This window comes from Convolutriloba macropyga, chromosome 3 (genome assembly GCF_964194025.1).
Source record: "Convolutriloba macropyga chromosome 3, txConMacr16.3, whole genome shotgun sequence".
Taxonomy (NCBI): Eukaryota; Metazoa; Xenacoelomorpha; order Acoela; family Convolutidae; genus Convolutriloba; species Convolutriloba macropyga.
This window is the reverse complement of record NC_134470.1, coordinates 69,463,972-69,487,974: the sequence shown is the minus strand read 5'-3', so window position 1 is coordinate 69,487,974 and position 24,003 is coordinate 69,463,972. Positions and strand designations below refer to the sequence as shown.

At 37.3% G+C, this 24,003-nt stretch overlaps 1 protein-coding gene across 1 annotated transcript in view; it reads left to right on the top strand.

Moving 5' to 3' along the window:
- Positions 1-10,604: 10,604 nt before the first annotated feature.
- Positions 10,605-24,003, top strand: part of LOC142336408 (uncharacterized) — a 29,789-nt gene continuing 16,390 nt past the window's right edge. Inside the window, exons 1-2 of the mRNA XM_075385212.1 lie at positions 10,605-10,809; positions 12,652-12,899. Coding sequence (XP_075241327.1) covers positions 10,751-10,809; positions 12,652-12,899 — 307 coding nt within the window. The 5' untranslated portion in view covers positions 10,605-10,750. The remainder of the gene's footprint in view (positions 10,810-12,651; positions 12,900-24,003) is intronic.

The window sequence follows — 24,003 nt, the reverse complement described above, 5'->3', positions numbered from 1 at the left end:
GATTGAATGAAACAAGGTTCATTTGTAATTGTCTCTCTTCCGTTAGATAAAAAAGAAAGGGTGGCACTTTTTAGTTGTTCTCTTTTACCAAAAGCTTGAATTATCATTAAGAAATTAACTCAGATTTTCGATTGATAACTGGTTCAAAACAAATTGAAAAATGCAGGAACGTACATGCTGTCTACGATATAAGCAATAGTAAGCAGTAAATTTGCTCGTACAATTAAGTAAAAAAGCGCTGAATCCATTGAATTTGAAAATTCTGCAAGTGCTGAAAAAAATTATGAATAGTGCTGAGAGGCTGCTGAAATTTTGCAAGAGAGGTGTTGAAATTATTCAATAAGGGCGCTGAGTCTGCTGAATTTGAAGTTTTACAAATGCTGAAAATATGTTAGAAAGGTGCTGAGAAGCTGCTGAAGATTTGCAAGTGAAGAGTTTAAATAAGTAAGAAAGGCGCCGAGTCCGCTGAATTGAAAAATTTTTACAAGTGCTCAAAATATGTGAAAAAGATGGTGAGAAGCTGCTGAAGTTTTGCAAGAGAAGTGTTGAAATTATGTAAGAAAGGCGCTGGATCCGGTGAATTTGATTTGTTTGCAGGTGTTGAAAGGCTTTAAGAAGGGTACTGAATCAATGCTGAATTTATAAAAGAAATTTGTTCGAATATTTAATTTCAAGGACAAAGCAACTATTTTTCGATTTTTGGCGCAATCAGCACAATTCTTACATCATTTCAGCGTTACGTTCAGCAGACATTCAGCGCACATTCAAAAGGTTTCTTACAAAAAATATCCGCCAACAGCTGCTGACCCCTCGGCCCTCTGAAAAAATGTAAGGATATTGCTGAGAGGCTGCTGAAATTTTGCAAGTGAAGTTTTGAAACCATTTAGGAAACGAATTGAATCCACTGATTTTGAATGTTTCACAATTGCTAAAAATATGTGAGAAAAGTGCAGAGAAGCTGCTGAAGATTTGCTAGTGGAGAGTTTAAATTAGTTAAGAAGGGCTCTGAGTCCGCTGAATTTGAAATTTTTAAAAGTGATGAAAATATGTAAAAAGGTGGCGAGCTGCTGAAATTTTGCAAGAGAAGTGTTGAAATTATGTAAGAAAGACGCTCAAACGGCTGAGTTTGAATTTTTCGCAGATGCTGAAAATTTGTCCAAAAGATGCTGAATCAATTGCTGAATTTATAAAAGAAATGTGTTGAAATATTTTATTTCAGCGGATTCAGCACCTATTTTTTGATTTCCAGTGCAATCAGCTTAAATCTTACATAAATTCAGCGTTACATTCAGCGAACATTCAGCGGATTTCGTACAAAAAAGTCCGCTTACAGCTGCTGACCCCTCGACCAGGGTTGTCATGACCCTATTATAAAAGTAGAACAGTTAAACGCAATTCTTTGAAGCTTTTTCAGGCAAAGGAACATTGGAATTAGTTCAATGGATTCCTTAAATTTTGAAATTCTGCTCGTAATGAAAATTGTTTGCACCAAACATTCTGAAATCTACAAAATCAGTGGTCTGAGTGTATTAGCATGAAGCACAAGGTGTTATAACAGTCATCTTGGCGGCCCGAGGGCAAAGTGAAAAACAAAAAGAAGATATTAACTCCCCTTGGTCAAAATCGATTTTTATAAGTTTTACATTGTATTTGCCTTTAGAAAGGTGTTTAGTGTCAACATACCAGATACTAACGGATGCTATCCAGCGTTACTTTTTCTTTGCTTTTTGTACATTCAATTTTGGGCCGATCGATATATTCATCATAGAGAATCATGAGTAGTATCAATGGAAAGCTCTTCAGGCGTAGAAATTAAACGTTTTTTGAATTTCCTTTCTTTCGAGAACTTTTCAAAGTTTGAAATTTTTTGCGAACAATTATTTTTTGAGTGTTATTTTTTTCAATTGTTCTCTAATTTGGTAAGTTTTAGATCTCTCTGTATCAAAATCTTATTTCAAAATTGTTTTTTTTACAAACAAAAGAAATACAAAACAATTTTGTGTTTATCAAAGAGGAGCGGCGATCGAAGGCTAGTTTTGGTGTCATCGGGACGTTCACAATATAAAACATTGGATTTCTATCGGAGACTAGATATATAAATAACTTTTTTACAGTTTTTCTCGTGTTATTTAGAGACAAGTACATTTTAATGTCAAGCTCCTACTTTAAAAAACCCATTTATGATCAGGTGGGGTCAATCATAATTCATTTTGTTTCTTGAGATAAACAGAGCTCATAAATTTTATGGCTTCGACACAATGTTTTCTTTTATTTTTAATGAAGTTTTTAGTTATCTCTAGGCCTTTATTGCCTTTTTCTTGTCCTTTTTCTTCTATTTGTCAATTTCAAACGCAAAGGTTTCTTAAATAGGATTTACTGAACCCACATAGTGCTTTGAAGGCATCCCTAATGGTTGCTGAAGCTTTCAAGATGCTTTATGGAAAAAGTTTTAATTGTTAACTGTTTTCAAACTCAATCCTTTGATTTAAAAAAGAATCGTCAATTAAAAACATTCTTACGAATATTTTCGCATTCTGAAATCATAGTCAGATTGTAAAAAGTACAAAATGCTTAAATAAGAAGCCAGAAAAAAAACGCAAATCATCAAAATCCACTCTTTCAAGGAAATTGAAAATGGATTTTCACATATCCACAGTCGTATCTACAAAATTTTACATTTGAATATATATATATATATATATATATATATATATATGTATATATATATATATATATATATATATATATATATATATATATATATATATTTGATTTGATGTAGCAGATTCATAATGACATGTTTTTTAATAAAAACCATACATAAACTACCTTAAATTTACTTCGTTTTGTTCAATTGTAAGGTTGAAATTTTCTATTTGTAACGTGTGTTTTTTTCAAGTTGGAATTTTATCTCAATACTGAGATTCGGTATTTGTCTGAGATACCGTGTTCGGTATTTGTCGCGCGTGTTGATGCCCGGTTTAAGTGTTCTTATATAAAGCTCCGCTAGTGTCATTTTCTTAGATTGGTTGCCACACTGGTCTAATATATTCCATTGGAAAGCTGTTTTATCACCTTTGCACTCAGTTGAATGTATTCCTATCGATGAGTTCGCCTTGGCAAGCTCTGGAACCCTTGTGGTATTATGTCGGCTTGCCCTACATAGATGGATTTGCATCCATTACAATTGAGTTCATAAACCACGTGGGATTTGAGGTTTTTATCAAAGCTAGACTTAAGTCTAGGTAAACAACCTTTTAAGTTTCCGGGTGGTGAAAATTGTTTGTACAGAATGAATTTTGTTAAGCTTCTTTGCAAACCATTAGAAATGTTGTTTCTCTATGTATAACAAATTGTTGTTTCTCAGTAAATTTCTGTTGTTTCAAGGCTACGCTAGTTTTGTATCCTTTTCTTTGTTCTTTCCTTCGCAGCTGGTTAATTGTATCCTTGTCAATTTTCCCTACCCCATGCCTAGGATATAGCAAATTCTTTTGCTTTTTGTCAATGCTTTTTGGAACGCCCCAATTGCTTATGCCGCGTTCCTTAAAAACAAATTCTAATGCCTTTATGGAACGCTTCCCAATTGGTAGTAACAGACCTTGTTTTGTTCCCTGTATTATGATTTTCTTATGTTGAAGGGGAGCACAGCTGCTACAGATCAAAATTGCTCCAGTATCTGGTTGTTTTTGATACTATGTGCAAAAAATTATACCCTCCGGTTGTAGGTTAATTAACATGTCCAGAAAGCGCAAACTGTTTTTGTCATCCGTTGTTTCTAATGTAAATTGAAGATTTGGATGGAGATTATTGATTGCATCTAGCAGCTGTTTGGTGTCATTGCTAACTGTTCTCACAATATCTTCGACATATCTAAGAAAAACTTTGTTTCGGAGGAACGGTTAATGTCAGTCTTATCAAATGTCCAGAAATGGCAAAATTTCATCCGTTGTGGGTCTTCCCCGCTAATTATGTTTAATTTTGAATCAAAAACTTGTCTGAAAAGCGTTTTAGATTTTTACCGAATGTTTTTATGGCTTCGATGCTACGAGTTTCTATAAAATTTTGTGACTTTTGGATATTTGTTCATATTTTGTGTCATATCTCGCAAAGTTTCTCATTACTGTACGCATGTTTGCGTAGAATTGCTGAATTCTGGTTTTCCCGAGTTGATTATCATATGAGGATGCGTAGGCATTAATTAGAACCGGATTGCTCTTCTTTTTGTCAGTTTGGTTTTTTCTTGGTCTTGTCGATACTCTCCCAGCTCTGTTTCTGCTTTTTTGATGGTAATTTAGAAAATTCTGTCGTTGAGCCTCTCAGTTTTATGGATTTTGATAACGTTTCTGACCAGAAAGCCTTAATCACGACGCGTTTTGTTGTTGTTTTTTCCTGAATTCCGTCGTAGGGCTATAATACCCAGTCATAAAGTTTTGAAAAAATGTCCGTCTATTTCAACAGAGATGGCAATCGCAGAACAATTGCCATTTTTAGACGTTTTCTTCAGAGTAAATTCTGTTAACGAAACGCCACACCATCGCTATCATTCTTAAACTCAACGTATTTGTCCATTCTATTCACAAGTTGGTAATTTTTGATGACAAACTCTCCTCAGCTCCTTTGTTACGTTCTTTATCGAGGATAAGGATGTCATTTTGTGACCTATCGAAAAGTATATCTTGTTATCCATTCTTTTCGACGACTTCGGCATCCGTTTTTGTCTCAGATATATACCACACATATACCACAGATGTCTCCTTTTTTTCTATTCCAAGGCGGCAACAAATTCGTCTTTTTTTTCTCGGAAACCACCAATATTCCAGATGGCTATTGTAATGATCTGTTGAAGATTTGCTGGAAAGAGAATCCAGAGCGACTATCACATCCTTCTTCTAGTTCAGTTCAGTTCAAAGCGACTTCTGATTGTTACAATCGTCTTGCCAACGCCATCGTACATCGTATACCAGTTCCTGAATTCCTTTGTTCCGAGATCCTTTTCGTCTGTCTGTATGATGTTCGGGGGGTTTTATGGTTTCTTCAAGGGTGGTGCGGTTACAATATACTAGGGATATCGCCTGTTGGAGGCCGTCGTCTCAAAAGAAGTCCTATGTGGGCTTTTTGATTTCTTGCAATTGTCTCCGAAATTGGTATGTTTGATTAATTTATAAAAGTTACAGTTCTTTATTATCTAAGGATATCGTATATTTAGACGTGTTCAGAGTTGACTTCTTTGAAATGAAACAATTTTAGCGTTAATAGACTTGTCTGCAACCCATGTTGAGCTTTTATAAAGTAAAATTAGCCTTAAATACATCATAGATGGTCGTCTTGTCTTTCACGCTGATGTGTTTGTTTCTCCAAATTTTACTTGTGTCTTTGTGATTAATATTATACTCTGGGTTGATTGACCTTGAGATTGATCTTTTCTAGGATTTTTTGGCAATTAGGACAGTTTCCTGTGCTCTTTCCAGACTGTCGCAGATTAAGTCTACATCGTTTGCACTTTCCAAATTTCTGCGTATTGGTGCCTTGTTTCTCTTGGCATAGTCATGATCGTGTATCTGGGGGTCTTGTCCTTTTGGTGCTTGTGTGCCAAGTTCAGATTCAACTTCTCGGAAAGCTTCGTCCCGATAGAGTGTGAAAATCTAGGTGATAGTCCATTCCCTTGTGGGACACCTCTTGTGGTGCTGAACGATTCCCCTGTCATTTTACAATTTTTTGCTCTCAGGGTTTTTTGACGGAGTAAGCGTTTTCTTCCTCGATACCTCTTTCTCAGTATGTCTATCAGCTGTATTCTGTCAAGTATCGAATGCCTTGGACATGTCTATTCCTGCACAAATCTTCTCTCTCCTCTTCAGTGATGACACAGAAGGCATTTGTGCGCTAACACAATGTCACCCTTTGATTTCTCAAATCGGTAGGCATATTGAGAGGGTAGCAACGATGCTTCAATTTTTGAGTTGATTCTTTTCAGAATTATGAGCGAGATGAGCTTCCGTTAGGTGGATATTAGATTCACTGGTCTGTAACTATCCGGTTTGGTTCCGTCTTTGATTGGTTTGAGAATCTGTACCTTGTAGCCGTTCGTGAACTTCTCGTCTCTTTCTCTGAGCACTTCGTTCAGTGTTTTTATGACAGTTTTAGGATCTGACTTCTTCTGAGGTAACTTAGTCGGTCCAGGGGACTTGTTGTTTGAGAGCTTCTGGACTGCTTCTCTGACTTGATTCATTAACCAATCTGAAAAGCTTGTCGACTCCTTTATCATCTCTTCTGCTTCCGGATCGGTGAAGTGGTTCTCGGAGTGTTTTGTGATTTTAACTAAATCTATTTTCTCTTTCTTTGTTCTTTTTTCCACTTTGATGATCTTCTTTGGGTCTAAAGCTGCTTGTGCGGTTCTTTGCTTGTGATTGCTCCTGCTACTGTTATCGTTTCCTTTGCTGTGAGGAATGCTTTCCGTAGTTTGATAGCATTTGCTATTCATTTTTTCTGTTGTCTCACGCCCGCTAATTTTTCTAATTTGACTTGGTCCATCTTTTCGAGGATTTTTCTTCTTTTGGACTATAAGCACTGGATCTTCTGTTGCTCTTTTGATTTCCTTAGTCTTGACTCTTTCGCAGTCTAGTTTTCTGTACATCTTAACTGCTACAAGTCTGTGATCCGTTTCAACCTTGTTTATTTTGTAACTCCTCGCATTTATGTCTGAGAATTTGCGGCAGCTGGGGATAACAACGTATTCTATCTGGATGTAGACTCTTTTATGATTGATTATTCCTTCTCATGTCGTAATGTGACTGGCCTTGTGCTTGAAGATGGTGTTTGCCGCGATAAAATTGTACCGGTCTAGGATTTCATAAAAGCATTTCCCCGTTAGCGTTCCTCATTCCTCTTGCGAACGAACCACGGGTCCTCCTCTTATTCATCCTAGTTTGGCATTAAAGTCGCCTAGAATTATGATATCTTTACCTTTGAGTGATTTAAACAGTACATCTAGGTCTCGCTGGAAATTCTTTGTTTCCTCGGGGTTTTTTGTTGTTATCCCCATGTGTGGCACTTAATTGATGAGCACCATGCGGTTTTTCTTGACATCCGTTTTGAAGATTGTCTATCGATTCTCCGCCCCATCTTTCACTGCCCATTTCTCTCTTTTCTCAATGGTGAGTATGCAAATCTGTAACTGTTTTCACTTTGACTGTTTTCAGGTTTTTCTTGATTGCAAAGCCTTGTCCGTGATGTTGATTGCCCCTATCGGTGAAAATTAAGCGATATCCACGTTTTTTACTTTCGCTTTTGTCTCTCTTTGTTTCCTGAAAAGAGCAGATATCGATGTTTTTCTCCGATGTTTCCAGGATCTCGTTTTCTTTTTTTTTGCAGTAACCTCGGATGTTCCAGGTTCCGGTAACGAATTGTTGTTTTAGATTCACTGGGTAATCCAGAGGGCGACCATCACAGCGTCTTTCCACCAGCGTACTTCCATATCTTAATATATTTCTGAAGAGAAGAAGAAGAAGAAGAAGAAGATTGAATTAAACATCAGATCACACTGACAAATTGTCCAAATTATTTACAGATTCAGAAATGAGCATTAAATTTAACTGTTTAAGAGTTATAGAACTTCTGTAAAGGTGTCAAATTTAAAAAGTGACTACAATAAAGAATATGGTCTGTTGATAAAAGAGTTCTTTCGCAAAATCTGCACACAAATGTTTTCCTCCCATTGATAACAACCTTCCATACAACAAAAATTATTGTGCAGTCCATTGGCATAGAACTTTGCAATTATTCTCCTGTGTTTTGGCGGAGAGTCCTTCAGTCCGTGTATATCATGAAACATCAATTTGTTTAAAAGCGTTGTGGTTGAGGTGTACTTGCTTACTCCGCACCAACTTTTCCAAAAATGGCTTCTGATTTCCGGTAATGTTGTTTTATATCTATTTCAAAAAGTTCATCGATGTACGTCTCTAATCCGTAAGTTGAGGCTGGAAAAATAATTGAATTAAAGAGTTGTTGTGCTGAGTTGAAGTTGACTTTCTGCAGATTTAGTTTCTGGTTTATTGAAGCTACTGATTGATAGGCTTTGTTCATTAGATGGCTTAGATGGTGACTGGGAGATAACGCGCTCGAAAAAATTACACCTAGATAACAGAAAGTGTTAGCAAATTCAACTTCTTTTTTCGATATATAGAATTTGTCATCGACAGCTAAACGGCCACCTCATCTAAATTTCATGCATTTTGTCTTGTTCACATTAATTTTCAAATAATTCCTGCTACGATACGTGTTCAGATTATTCAAACTTTTTTGTAGTTGGCCTTGGCTATGGCTCCCAAGTACTAAGTCATCAGCGTAAAATATAACATCTAGATCCTTGCATTTCAACTCAAAATATAAATCAGCTATGAATAAACTAAACAAGAGTGGTGAGAGTTTGTCTCCTTGTGCTACTCCTGTTTTCTGTTCAATATATTTCTCGCTGTCGCTTTTACTCAGAAAAATTCGTTTCAAAGGAATTTTGGTGAACATGTTTATATAGCATGAGTTTTGACAATTTCTGAGTTTTGATACATAGAAATTTCATTAGTTTACGTCGCTCCAATCACCCTGATACCCATCTCGCAAAACAAAATTACAAACGGATATGTCGGTATAAATTATCTGAATATCGCCGTTATAGAGAGGAACAAATCATCAAAACCGCAGAATCAGATAAAGGAAGCTTTTGGAAAATTATAAAGTCTCGACCTGCATCGCCAAAAATTAATGGTATCTCTATATCTGAGTGGCAACAACACTTTCAAGGTGTACTATACAAAGGTAGGGATGCGGTTATCCCCTTCGATGAATAACCCTTAGACGATTATGACGATCCATTTTCCATATTGGAGTTACAATCGGTCATCAGTAAGTTGCCAGGCAAACGTGCTCCTGGTAAAGACGGCATTACTTATGACGCCATCAAATTGGCGGATGGTACCCTTCAATCACGTCTTTTAACCTTATTCAACAACATCTTTGTTACTGCTGATATGCCAGATGAATGGCGAGTAAGTCTATTGATGCCCTTATACAAGGGGAAAGGTCCGCTGATGTCACCAGATAGCTATCGAGGTATTGCATTAATTCCCGTTTTGCAAAAGATTTATACCGCTCTGATTTATGACCGCTTAACCGATTGGGAGGAGCAGAAGAAAATTCTACCCGACTGCCAATATGGCTTCAGAAGGAACCGGAGCACTCTGGATGCAACGCGTGAGTTAAAGTCTCATATTCAGTCAGGTATGTCCACCGTGTCTCGTTATTATTGCGTATATGTCGATTTTTGGAAGGCGTTCGATAGTATTGATCGTAGAAAGCTCACTAAGAAGTTGTACGATTTATTCGTCCCAACTAGAATCCTAGATGCCATTACCAGCATCCTATCAGACACACGTGTCCAAATTTGCCAAAGCAATTTCCTTTCGGACGAGATATTAACCGATTCTGGGGTCCCTCAAGGGGACAAGCTCTCCCCCCTCCTCTTTAGCCTTTATATAGCGGATTTAGCCCCTGTTCTGACTAAAACAGGCTGTGACGTTGTCTTCTATGCTGATGATACTGTTATTGGATCGACAGTTATCGACAGGGTCCAGAATGCCCTGGATGTACTCTCTGTCTATTGTACTGAAAACGATCTGGAAGTTAACGTCGATAAGACCAAATACATGAAGTTCAGAAATGGCGGTAGTTTGGGCTCCTGCGAACGTCTAACTTATAATAATACCCCACTTGAATACGTCAGCAACTTCACTTATCTTGGTATTGTTCTCTCCACGACCTTTACAATTACGGGTCATCTATCTCATTTAAAGAAAAAATCGATGAAAGCCATCAACTCACTGCGAAACAAGGTAAATTTGCAGAAAACGGGGTTTCAAACTGCCTACAGACTGTTGGATGCGGTCATAAAGCCAGTCGCCACCTATGGAGTAACTGTGTTTGATGGGCCGGATGACGCCATTCTGACCCAAGACCACTGCCGGAGAGTGATCGGCTTGTATTGGAAACGATGGGCACGGATATCCAAGTTCTGGGCAAATACGGACCTTATACATCACCTCTATGATGATGATTTTCTCCATTTACAGTCAGCTAATGAGCCTAATAGACGTCCTATTGCTCTTTTCTACATCAACGGTTTGCATCATCTTTTGTGTATTAGATATGATTGCTATGGCCCACCCGACCCTCTGGACTGTGCCTGCAGGCTCTGCGAGGAGCCATTTGTCGAGAAATTTCACCTCCTGTCATGTCCTGCTCTCCCCAACATTCCATTAGTCTCAAGGGTGTTACGCATTTACCATGAAAACTCTGATAACTTGGCCTGTTTTAGTTAAAGTGTGTGTTCTTAATCATAAAATGTATCTACACACGTGCTTTGTAATGATTTGCTTCTGATTTTATACGCCGCGTACGACTATGTACATTGCATCTTGTTTTTCTTATGCTTTACACTTTGTGTGATTATTCATTGCTTTTGTATCTTACGCTTTGTTCTGTTATACTGTCTATATAGACGTAATTCACTTCTTTCTCTCTCTCTCTCTTTTGACAATTTCTGAGAAATGGAAGGATCACTTTTGTAAAGTGTATTTTAAAGATTTTATCGCGTGTTTGATGTGATCAATCATTTCAAAACCAAAGAGTTATAACTCATTTTTCTTTGCACATAATTCTCGTATGCTGAACTTTGTCTATATCTTGTAGAAAACTTTTTCTGATGAGTGGTCGTAATAACAATGGGCAATACAGTCGTCTGCCTTCAAACTACCGGATACAGTGAGTTTTCTATCGTAGTTATCTTTGCAGTATTTAAGGTTCTTAAATTGGCAATGGTGTCGTAACTCACGGTGTACTATATAGGCGGCTACTAGATACCTTTAAATTAAGGCTAATATCTTATGACCGATATAGCTTGTTCACAAGCAGGCTCACCTGCTTATACTGGGTCTTCCCCCTTAAAAGTCCGCTGCTAGAGGGCATATAATGCATCGCCACCAGTTCCCGTAAATATACCAGAAGAAGAGGGCTTATTTTTCATCTTACCTGCCTTGCAAAGTGTGCATTTTTCAAATTTCATTAATTTTTTACATTAATACTTTGGTCTTAGCTGCTATGGACATAAAATACGTGGATTTTTAGTTCGAACCCTTGCTTTTGTAGACTCATAGTTCTGAAACTGCGACCTGCAGCCAGGATTGCTACCATGACTTAACTGGAAAGCTTCATTTTCATGCGAAGGAATTCATAGGATTTAAAACCTTTCGTAAAATGCCCAGGTCGAGGTGGCCAGACCGAAGTGACCCCTGATCAGAACGGTGGGGCGAAACAGAATGGATCCAAAAAATTGATACTTAGCATAATTGTGGAAAAAAGAGTGTAATTTTTTATCATTACACCCTAAATTACGCTCTTTGCAATGAGTGTTAAAAGAGTGGAGGAAAAAGTGTAAATACAGTGAGTGGAAAACGGATTACGCCCCAATTCCCGCTAATTAGGGGTTAAATAGGGGTGAAACCTTGACCCGGGTGGTCTGGGACAACATTTTTAGTCTGGAGAATGGTCTGTAACTCGTCTGGACAATGGTCTGATACTTGTCTGATCAGAGGCCTTTTCGGTTGGGAACTCGTCTGATCAGAGACGGCTTCGAGCGCACATTGAACTTCGAGTGCACACAAGTCTGATCAGAGGTCTTTTCGGTTTGGAACTCGTCTGATCAGAGGCAGCTTCGGGCGCACATTGAAATTCAAGCGCACACTAGTCTGATCAGAGGCCAATTCAGTCTGGGACGGTCTGATCAGAGGTCACACTTGTCTGAATGGTCTGATCAGAGGCCATTTCGAGAGCGACCTCAACCTGGGTCGCCTCCACGAAATTATACCCTCGTATGATCAGCATTCGGGTCAAAATTTCCCATTCATTTGCATAAATTCTGTGTCGAGATGATTGGGGATAAGAAACCGAGACATCAATTTTTAGCTAATGAAAGCACTTTAAACTTATAAAATCGACACGAAAGAAATTCAAATAAAGCGCTATGAGGCCCAGAGTTTCCCACCCAAAGACCCTCTACTGGCTGACAACGAGGTTTATTTTAAATAGTTGGTTATTATTGTGCAATTTTTGACCCCGAAATCCAAGGGCAGAAGTTTTGTGAAATAAATTGAATTGGTCCGCCGTAAATCAATAGCCGGTTAACTGATTTTAAACGCACGCCCAGATTGGACATGAAACACCTATGTAAAGACGGCATTGATACTCGTAGTCGTAAAAGTAGCAGTAAAAGACTCGGGTCCGTTTTAAATGAAGTTTACACAGTTGAAATACGGAAATGACTACTGATTGAAGTGCTAAATAGATACCAAAAATCAATGGTCCGACTCATGAATGTGTGTAACCATCCAAACTATCTTTATTTACCTTACCGACACTTTAAATCTACAACTATCAAAGATCTACCGTGAAGACACATGTCATCTTTTCTGGATATTTTCCGTTTGCATAACATATGGAATCAACAGTCGTTAAGAATTGCTGAGCGATGTTTACATTATCGCAGATCTTTTGCAGAATGCTATATTAACATTCTCATTTCAGCTGTAAAATTTTGAAATATTTCAGGCGAGAGGAGGACTCAAATAGCGATGACGTTTCATTGAGTAGGAGTTTCGACAAGAAAGCCTTACTCACACTGATAGGATTTCTCGCGACTGCAGGTACCACTATTACAACTACAATCGTTGGATGGACACAGGCGTCTCAACTCAACGATGAATACTCTCAAACATCAAATCAGCTCAGCCAAGATTCTGCGAACATTGACCTGCAAATCCAGAAGCAAAGGGCTCTTATTCAAGATGAAAAAGCGCGTAAGTTTCCTCTATATCTTGCGAACCAATTTAAGTAGTATATAATACCTACGTAAAGAAAGGGGGGGGTTATCATTCGACTCTTAACCATAGGATAATAGGTAGTGGCGGTTTAGTGGGAATAGGCTAGGCGGGATAAAATCTTTCCGCCTGCTGTTTATTGCCGTTTGGATTGTTCTATTCCGCCGTTCTTGCTAGTTCTTTCTGGTCGTTTGAATTTAACGCTACATGTAAAAAGTAGTCTCATTACCCTAATAGAGGGGAGGGGCTTATTATGTGATATTTAGACGTGTGATTAAGTGGTTTTGGTCAGTTGTTAGCAAAAATTGATCATTATTGGGAGAATGTGTGCATAGATCAAATGGCAACTATAGCAACGCTTGATTTGAAAAGTATTCACGAAACTTACAAGGAAATCGAAAAAGAATATTCACAATACGGTAAACGATTTTTATACTTTTTAGCCACTTGTTTGCATTTGGATCCGGATCTTGATTTGGATATTGCGTTGAAGTTGCGGCCGTACGGAGGTTTGATTGGTATTGATAATTCTTCGTTAGACAAATATTTCAAAAATTTAAAAATTTTGAGATTACATGCCATACTCCACGACGCTTCCGGTTTTGTTTATGAATATAGTGAAAAGGGTCCAGGCTATTCTTACGTATTACCTTGTTCAGTGACAAATGAGTACCTTGGTCATGTGACTGGAATTGCTTTTTGTTTATACGTAAAATCTTTCAAAATTAGTTTATTCAATTTGCTGGAATGTTGAAATCCGGAGCGGTTGTTCTTGATTTTGAAGGCTTTCGAAGTAAAAAATCTGGATTTATAATAAAAGAACTTGCGGTATCTACCGAAAATTACAACGATATAATTTCGTTTTTACCTCCAAAATCATTTAACATACTTTGTTCGAGTGAGGAAAGATCTTTCCTGTGGGTATCTAATTTCCTTCATGGTCTCTCGTGGGAGACAGGAGAGTACCCTTATCATTATTTGCAACAGATTTTTCAAAGTATAGTTCTTCGATATCCCTTTTCTGATTTTTACGCAAAAGGATTAGAAAAAACGGAAACTTTACGACAGCTGTTACAGAGGAACGTTATCAACTTGGAAACTTTGTTCTGCCCAAAAATTGAACACTTGAAGTTGTATCGGGAGACACCAGTTTGTAAATTACATGCATTGAGTTGCCCAAAACGACAGAGAACCAAGCATTGTGCCAATAAGAAGGCAAAACTCTTTTACCAGTGGCTGACGAATGAATCGTCGGTTAGAGAAACCAGCTCCGTCTCTACTACAAGTGAATTTGTCTCCAAATTTGACAGTTTACAGTTGCATAACGCCTGAAAATCAGTTAACGGTTACTCTTATCAAGGAAGAAAAAATTGACACAAGAGGCCAAACAGTTTTGAGAAAACAGCAGATTGTGTGTGCTGGTGCTGAAATAGAAGCTTTCAAGAAGTATCTTTCTCTACTGGAGTACTTTCAATTGTACCATGTCTTTACAAGAGAAAATGAAAAGGTTGAAACTAACCCCTTTACCTACGCCCAAGCGTGCTGTTCCAGTTCTGATGTCTCTGGACGATGAGACTCTTCCCGATGACATCAAGCAGCTGATTAAAGAGAACAATGTAGAGTCAATTGTTTTTAGAGATAAACAAGATTCGATGAATGCAAACTATACAATCACTTACAAACAAGGAGACGAAGACTCTGGATATGTTTCTTATGAATTGTTTATAGCTAAATAATTATGTAAAAATTCCTGGAAAGCAATTCATTTTTTTGAACAATTTTATTTCACAATGAGTCAAACCGAAGATCAATTAGATTCGGGTGGAGGCATAACTGACTTGGTTTTTGACGCCGAGCACCAAGAAAGACAATCTTGGAGGTTTTGCAATTCGAGATTGCCTCGATCAGAGGTTGTATATTTTACACAAATCGTTATAATAATTTTTCTTATAACTGTATCTCTCACCAAGTTGTTTTTTTTTCAGTCTTGACTGTGAAGAATCCACATTTTGGTTTTCACTTCTTTCTTGTACAGTTGGATACGCTCTTCCAAATCCAAAGTTATGAATAAAGTTATTTCTACCAATGACCGGTTGTTCATGGCTGTTTGCGGGCCGTCTTGCTGCGGGAAAACTGAGCTCATTTTCAAAGTGTTATTAGTTGGCACATTTTTTCCAGAGTTTCAAACAATTTATTATTTTTATCAGCATGATCAGCCAAAATTCCAATCGTTAGAGAAGAAACTGAACATACATTTTAAAAAATTCTCCAATTTTGAGCTCATTTCAGAGTTAGAGAACTGCCTTCTTGTGTTCGATGATTCATGTGAAGAAATTTTTAAAGACAAAGAATTTTCCAAATTAGCAACCGCAGGGCGACATAGAAACCTCAGTGTAATTTATGTTAAGCACAATTTGTTCCAGCAAAGCAGATGGTCCAGAACAATTGATCTAAACACAACACATATCATATTGTTCAGATCACCCCGTGACACACAACAGATTAGTTTTATTGGTCGACAGTTGAATAATGCACAATTTTTAAAAGAAAGCTATGAGCTCGCAACCAAAGAACCGTTTGGTCATTTATTAATTGATTTGGATCCAAAAACATCAGACGTCTTGCGCTACTGTTCAAATATTGTTCCTCCAGGACCATCAATTTTTTATCTGCCATCAGCTAAAGCCGTTATCACAAATTTGAGCGACGAGAGAGAAAGAAGTTTGTATGCTGGGGCGGCTGCTAGACATATCGGATACAAAACTAAAAGAGAAGATCGAGAGAGCTCCAAATAAATTCATTAAATTCCTTTGCGAATGTTTGCTCAACATTGTCAATGGTAATGTTCCAATAAGAAAAAGTGTTGTAGAAGGTTATGAAAAATCATTCAGAAAGCTATTGTCTAGACAAACAAGTTTGAAAGAAAAGAGGCAACTTTTTGCTAGAGAAACAGATTTGGTCAAAATTGTTGGTTTCGCTTGTTATCGATATTTGACAAAATCATAATGCGCACCGAAGAATTCATTTTAATTCCAAAAAGAATGTTTGCTTCACATCAACCGGTAAAAAAAGAAGTTTTGGACAATCCCCTTTATAAACAGAAAGCTGCACAGCTGTCTCTTTTGCAAAGAAACCAGTCCAACTCAATGGAAAAACCAGAGAAAGCATTTGAACCAGTTGAGACTGCAAACAAACTGATGATTGAAACAGCAGAAGAGGAGAAAACAGAACCCATGAGCGAAGACAGCGAGATTGAACCGGTAGTGAAAAAACAAAGAAAAAGCGACGATTTCACCTCCATAATGATAGAGCTAGAAGTTATGAATAAAAACCAAATCAAAAGATCAAAAATCATACTTGACTTGATTAACCAATCTGAAACAGTCACCATAGAGTCTAACGACGTTCTTCACGTTAATAAAGAAACACTGGGCATCAAAGCTTCAACATTTCTGTACAATCTACAGCAACCAACTAAAAAAATTGACATTGAAAAATACTCAAAAATTTTATTTGCTCTTAATATCTCACCTCATCTTGTTGCAAATACACATGCCAAGCAAATCTTGGAAGCCTCGTCTGAAAGTGAACAAGAATTTTTCCCAAGTAGAGAACAACCCAGTCAACAAGAGTTCTCCTCTACTGGAGAACGACTCAGTGGCTCAAAACCAACCCAAAAAAAATATAAAGAAGAAACGGACCAAACGCCAGACAAAGAAGAGACCAGTCAGAAGATGTGGTCTTTCTTTTCCTGAAGTAAAAAAATTGGATCAGTTGTATTTAAAAGGACCAGCTTCGTATGGAAGCATAAAACGACTACAGACTCAAAGCAAGCTCCCTATAGGCAAAATCCTGTCCTATTTGGAGACAAAGCCGTCTTTCACAAAGTACCGTTCAATTCGATTAAAATTTCCAAGGCTTAAAGTTTTTGTAAAAGACATTAACGAAATTTGGTCTCTAGATTTGGCACACGTTGATAAATTAGCAAAGTATAACCGCAAAATCAAGTATCTCCTAGTAGCGGTTGATTGTTTGTCAAGATATTTACGAGTGGAACCATTAAAAACAAATTACGCAACAGAAGCAGCTGAAGCATTCAAAAAGATGATTAAAAACAAACAGCCCGAAAAAGTATGGGTTGACGATGGCACAGAATTTCTGGGAGAATTCAAACAATTGTGCAACAAACGCGGAATTCAGTTATATAGTACTTTCAGTGAAAAAAAGTCAGCTTTTGCAGAGAGGAACATTAGATCTCTCAAAAAGATAATCCATCGGTATCTCGAAGAACAGTGGACCTATAGCTACATTAACCAATTAGACCAATTTGTGAAAACAATCAATTCAAGAGTCAATCGAGTAACTAAAATTGCTCCCAACAAAGTTACAAAAAAAGATGTGCCACGACTAGTTTCATTGACAGTCCAAACAAGCTCAAATCAGAAGCCCAAGTTTTACATTGGAGACTTTGTGAGAATAGTTAAAAAAGATAAAGTATTCAGGAAAAGTTACAAGCAATCGTTCACAGACGAAGTCTTTGAAATAACGGGAATACCGACATTAAGCCCACCAACATACTCCTTAGTCGACACAAACAAAGAACCAATTCAAGGAAAATTTTATCAACAAGAATTACAACTTGTCAGGCTCCCTCTCGTTGAAAATGTCCAACAACCGGTTTGAAGACGAGTTTACAGTTCACGTTGTTTCATCCGCTTCAATGGAAATATTTGATTCAAACACACTTGCATCATTTCGAAATTTTTTTAATGACGAAATTCAACCTGCAGGTGATTGGAGAGTGGCGTTAAGTGAAATCATATTCCCAACAAAAATAGAAAACATAGTAAACGGAAATCTAATTGTGTACAACTTAAAAGACTATGAAGATTCCCAAAAGATGTCTTCGGGAGCTAATGTTATTTCTAGACCTTATAGTGGACAACAATTTAATTTTATGCCAGGAACCTTTGATACAGTGGCACAACTTCTTTCTACAATTAAGCGAACAATTGGACTGCCCCATTTTTCTTTCAGAGAGTTGAAGAGCTCTGGAAAATGTGAAATTTTATTTGGTAAGTATGAGGGAATTACATTTCCCAGCGAGGAAATTCCGAGCATTATTGGATTTAAGGGTATTCCTGACGGTAATGGAATACATATTGGGTACAAAATGATTCCCAATGCGAACAGGTTTATGAAAAGTGATGATACGAAAGCTTATTATGGGGAGTTCCCAGCTGATCTTTGTGCTGGAAAGCATCTAATTTTCATCTACACTAACATAATTGAATATCAATACGTTGGTGACACTAAGGCGCCTCTTTTGCGAGTCATTGATTCAAAACAACGTCTGAAAAACGGTAGTGTTTGTGAGCTTGGGCCAACTCATCGGATAGTTTTTACAAATTTAGACTATAAGAAGCTCCTAACCAACACAATTCAATCGATTTCAATTGAACTGAGAACGGAAACAGGACAATTAGTTCCCTTTTTGGGAACTGGGAAAGTTATTCTAACACTACAATTCAAAAAATTTTCCTCTTAAAATGGATTCTTATTATGCGAATCAAGCAACGTCTTTGCCTCACTTCTCTGGACATTATCGTCAAAGAGGAAGTGGTTTTGGAGCCCTAGCTGCAGGCACTGGACGTGTTGCGCTGCCTTTAGCACGTCGTTTTATTTTGCCTACAGCGAAGCGTATCGGGAAAGAGCTTTTGAAACAAAGTGTTCCAGAGATTTTGGATGTAGTCGGAAGCAAAAAATCTCCTAAACAGGCGTTTAAAAATACAATCGCAAAAACTGTTAAAAAACAGACTGGGGGATCTCGACGAAATACTTCACGTCGGTGGAAGTCAAGTCGAGTCAAGCCACAGAAAGCAATCAAAAAACGCAAAAAAACCATTTCAACGCACAGAGCTCCAAAAAGAAGTCGGTCAGATTTTTTTGCCAGAGTGAACGACGATCGCTAATTTGTTACCATCAGAAGCAACTCACAGTTCTTTGGATTTATTCGAAAAACCTTCTCTTTTAGTAACTTTCGATGGTAGTTTTTGTCAAAAGTTGGGCCCAGTCTACAGTCCAAATGGACCCATGTTAGAATTTGAAGTCGCCGGTGACCGAAATAATTTTATTGACTTAAAGAAAATTTTCTTGGAAGTAAAATGTAAAATTGTCCAGTCATCAGAAGCTGATTTGAGATATGACGCAGGAGCAGCAACAGATGTTACAAAGACAGATGCTCCCTATTTTTGCAATAATGTGTTACATTCACTCTTCTCTGACTGTACAGTGTCTGCTAATGGACTAAAAATTTCAAACGCTAACGGAAACTATGCTCATAAAAGTTTTATTGAACCAGAATTTTCACATAACAAAGATGCAAAAAACACCTGGTTGGCATGTCAGGGTTACTCCTACGAAGAAAATCCAGGAGCGCTGTCAACTGCGGAAGTGAACAGAAGGAAAGCCTTAGTGAGGCAATCAGCTGAGTGCACATTCTACGGTAAAGTTGCAGTCGACTTTTTCACCTGTGACAGACATTTGATAAGTGGTGTGACACTTCGCATTGCATTTAGACGGTCAATAGATGATTTTGTTATAATGTCTGACGATGCTGCCAAGCACTACAAAGTAAAAATTGTCGAAGCTAATTTGTATGTGCGCAAGATGACATTGAACGATGATGTTGTATCGGCTATTGAAAGAACTTTATTAACAAGTCCAGCTTCGTATCCCTACCTGGAGACTCTAACAAAAACGTTTCTGGCGTCAACAGGTCTCCACAGTTGGAAACAAGAAGATATTTTTTGCCAGAGAACCGATTCGTAGACTAGCAATTTTTCTGAACACTAACGAAGCGTTTCTTGGTAACAACAGACAAAATCCATTTAATTTCTGCAAATTCGACCTTGAGCAGATTTATATTTATCGAAACGGTTTACCTGTGGCAGACAGTCCGATATCAACAAGTGATGACAAACGTCTTTACTTTAACACAATATCCGATTTAGCTTACATCGACAATGGTAATGGAATAAGTTCGACAGATTACCCAAACCATTTCATAATGGTTTTTGATTTGACCAGCACCCAACAAGCATCCCACGATTTTATTCATCCTGAGCTTACAAATTCGTCAATTTCTATTGAGTTGAAATTTTCTGCGGCCTTACCGAACAGTTTAGAAATTTTCATTATTGGCGAAAAAGCTAGCACAATATTTGTTGATAGTGCAAGAAAAGTATCAAAGAATCACATTCTGACAAATTAATGATGGATGAAGATGATATTAATGGTTTAATCCAAGGTTGCAAAACTCTTAAATATAAATTCCATGGTGTGGTTGCGGCCAACAACTTTCCGGAAAAAATGAACAGAAACAGCTTCCTTATTGTTAATGCAGCAACTGCTGAAAATATTGGCAGCCACTGGTTACTATTATGCAGAAAAAACAATCAACTTTTGTTTGCCGATCCCCTTGGTCAGCCCATTTCATCGTACAAACACCTATATCAAAGAATCGTTGCCGTTGGCAGCAATCACAACATCTATCAACTCTTGGAGAATCAACCAATTCAAAGAGCAAACTCTAAACTTTGTGGACTTTTTTGTATTTATATAGCTCATTTTGTTTTCAATGCTCAAAAACTTGTAAATATTAGCGATAATGAATTGATTAGTTTCGCTTTTCATATGATGTTCTAACCTTACTAACTTGAGAAATTTATTTTTTTTTCAAAACTTTACTTTTTCTCCATACACAAAGCGAACACTCAATAAATCAGAATCAATATTCAATTTTCCATATCCACTCATAAAAATATCCATATTTTGACAAAAAGCGCCAGAATGAGGACCATACAAAATTGTTTCAATTCTTCGTAAAGTTTCACTATTAACAAAATCAGTTTGAACTTGTTTCGATGGAGGCCGGGCATTGTAGATAGTTTTTTGAGCAACTACTGACATCTTGGCACTCGGTTTGAGATTGACATTTGTTTGTTTTGCAGAGCTGCTTTTCGATAAATTTTTGTGGTTAGCAAAAGCTGGCAGTCGTTTGCGCACTGACTGTGAATCGGTTTTCTCTCCCGAACCGCTGAATTCGATTGCCAATTTGAGCTTTGTAAAAACGTCTCCATTAGTCTCCAAGTTTGGTGCAGTCCAAAACAAGAATTTGAAAGCTCTATAAACACAAGGCACAGGAAAGCTCTGATATCGTTTCACTGTTTCGTTTTCAAAAGTAGTTGTATCAATCAGAACGTGATAATGGCTGTTTACTAAATTGCAAAATTCGGAATCAAAATGTGTACACACTGCATAAAAATTTCCAATAGAAAAGCTAGGTTTTTCTTCAAGAATGAGAAATTTGAACTGTTTCTGAAATTGTTTAAAGTAATTTGGAGAACGCTCAAACATCGCCTCAACCATCGTTGTTGGCAACTTCTTTTTGAATTTTTGGTTTCTTCGCTAGTGGTGGTTTTGTTGTTGACAGCCACTGAGTTCTGTATTTTGCTAGCTGAGCTGACCAAATTTTCAAACTCTCCAAGAGTTAGAGAAATTCTCTGTTCAAACTCGTAATCGTCTGTTGCTTTTTTGAACAATTTCAGAAATACATATGTCCCTGTCCTTTCATAGGTTTTCAGCGTTGCTCTGATTAAGCGCTTATCAGTTTTGGAAATATCGAAATAACAATCTCCAAACTCTGTGTCTTTAGTGGACGTGAAAGGCATAGTGTGCAACTTGTTTTATTACTTTCAAGTGTTATAATGTGTAAAACTCCAACTCAATGGGGCGGCAGTTGGGTTTAAACAAGTGTCGTCAAACTGCCTAATTAAATCCAAATGATTTGTGAATACAGGCTCAAGTACGCCTATGGCGTACTTGAGTCTGTCTGTTGTTCACATATTGCATAATTAATTTCAGCTGTGACCTTAGATAAGACAAAAAACATATATGAACCTAGGTGTGTACTTGGACCAGCAGTGCACTGTACACTTTTTATTGGAATTATATGCGTACCATATGCTTTGAGAACACAAATGTGACCCACCCTGGGTGGGTATTTGAACAAGCAGTGCAGTGTACACTGTTTATTGATATTATATGCGGACCACATGTTTTGGTTCTATAGAGAAAACAGATGTGACCCTAGGTGTGTATTTGGACCAGCAGTGCAGTGTACACTGTTTATTGGAATTATATGCGGACCATATGTTTATAACTTGGAACAGATGTGACCCTGGGTTTGTGATATAATTAGAAGCACAAGTGAACCTACAGCAGTAAGGAAATTCTGATAAGAATAAACATGCACCAGCGTACAATGAAATGCTAATAATAAAATACGCTCTGGATAAGAACTGAGTTAGTACACACTATAAAGTGTATCGACCCATGTATAATAACAAAATTTAGAGCATATATCAGAGCACATACACTACCAAAATTAAAACCATATTTGACCCCAGATATAATTTGTTGAATTACACGTTGTGCAATATTACTTTAAAGATAGTTATTCATTTTCTTTAAACCTTGCGTTCAGTGCACTTTGCTTTCTTTCAACAGTTCGTTACCAGACAAACACCTACCAACAGTCTTCTATCAAATTGGTTTTAATTTTTTTCTCAAAATTTGTACAAAAATTATGTGCGTTCAAATACTTGCTGAATCTGTAATTTCCTTGGAGCGAACATTGGTTTATCAGACAGTGTTCGAAAACTTTGTTGTGCTTATTCAACAGAAGAGACAAGGCGGTGTTTGGCAAACTTACCAGCACTGCTTGATACCCAAGCTTTTCATTAACGCAATTGCTTCTTTACCAGAGAAGACAGAACCAGCAGATTGCAGTCTTATTACATCAGGAGGACATTTACCTCCAAAAACTTTGCCAACATTTCAACATCTTGGCATGGAGTCATTACCTGACGACGTTAAACGAATTTTGTTTCGTTACGATTGCGACTGTGTGCCTCTGTTTGAAAACCAGCTAGGGGCTTATCAGGCTTGCGAAAACTTAGCTGACATGTGGGGCATAAAGTCATCACCTTGCTCCCCAGAAAATCAATCGCAATTGGATTCAGCCAGCTTGCCAGTAACACCAGCAGTTGATCCGAGTCCCAGTTTGACACCGACATCTAGTCCATCTCTCTTTGCGGGAATTCACAAAAACAATTCTACGGCTCTGTTCAGTGACAACCAGTTTGATACAACGTTACTGTCAGCTACACAATTTCAAACACCAGAACCAGCACGTGTTTTTGGTGTCACAGACACGCCAAAGATTTGCAATGCACCAAAGAAACGGCTACCTGAGAGTAGTTTAATGTACTTATTTGATTAACTTGAAAACTAAACTGGATCACCACTCTTTTATATAGTGAGATGCTAACTTGATTTTGTTTCAAGAATGTGTGATTTCAACTTTTTAAAAGCTGAATTTAACTTTTTAAATCTGTTTTATAGCTTTAAATCTGCTGAGTCAAAGAAATTAAAACATTGCTAATGATCAAGTTCGAACATGTTCAGAAAAGATTTTCATTATGACGTAAACATTTGTTTCCTAACAAACACTCAATTATTACAACTACTATGACGTGGTGAGATTTCAATATTATATCCAGAAATACTTTTCGCAATCTGCAAAATTTTTGTTATTATTATATATATTAAACATAAAGTTTAGAGATATAGCCATATGTGAGAGTATGCGGTATTGACGCTAATGACATGTTAACTCCATGCCACAGCTGTAGCATGGATTGAATTCCAAATTCAATTCTAAGTCGAAGAACTGTTCAAAAAATAAAAAAATAATCAAAGAAAATATTTCGAAAAAATGCATTTCAAACGTCAAATTTTGACACTTAATTCAGTAGATGCCCTCTTCAGCTTACACTAGAATCAACTCTCATTTGTTACTTGGGGATCAATTGAAAAAAAAGAGCTTGTTAGTTTAAAAAAAAAACGAAAAAAAACTCAAAAAAAAAATTTTTTTTAACACATGACCTCTGACCTTTGACCCCAAAAAAGAGGGTTCCAAAAAATACTTGGGATGAAACTGATTGTTCAGTAAGACTCA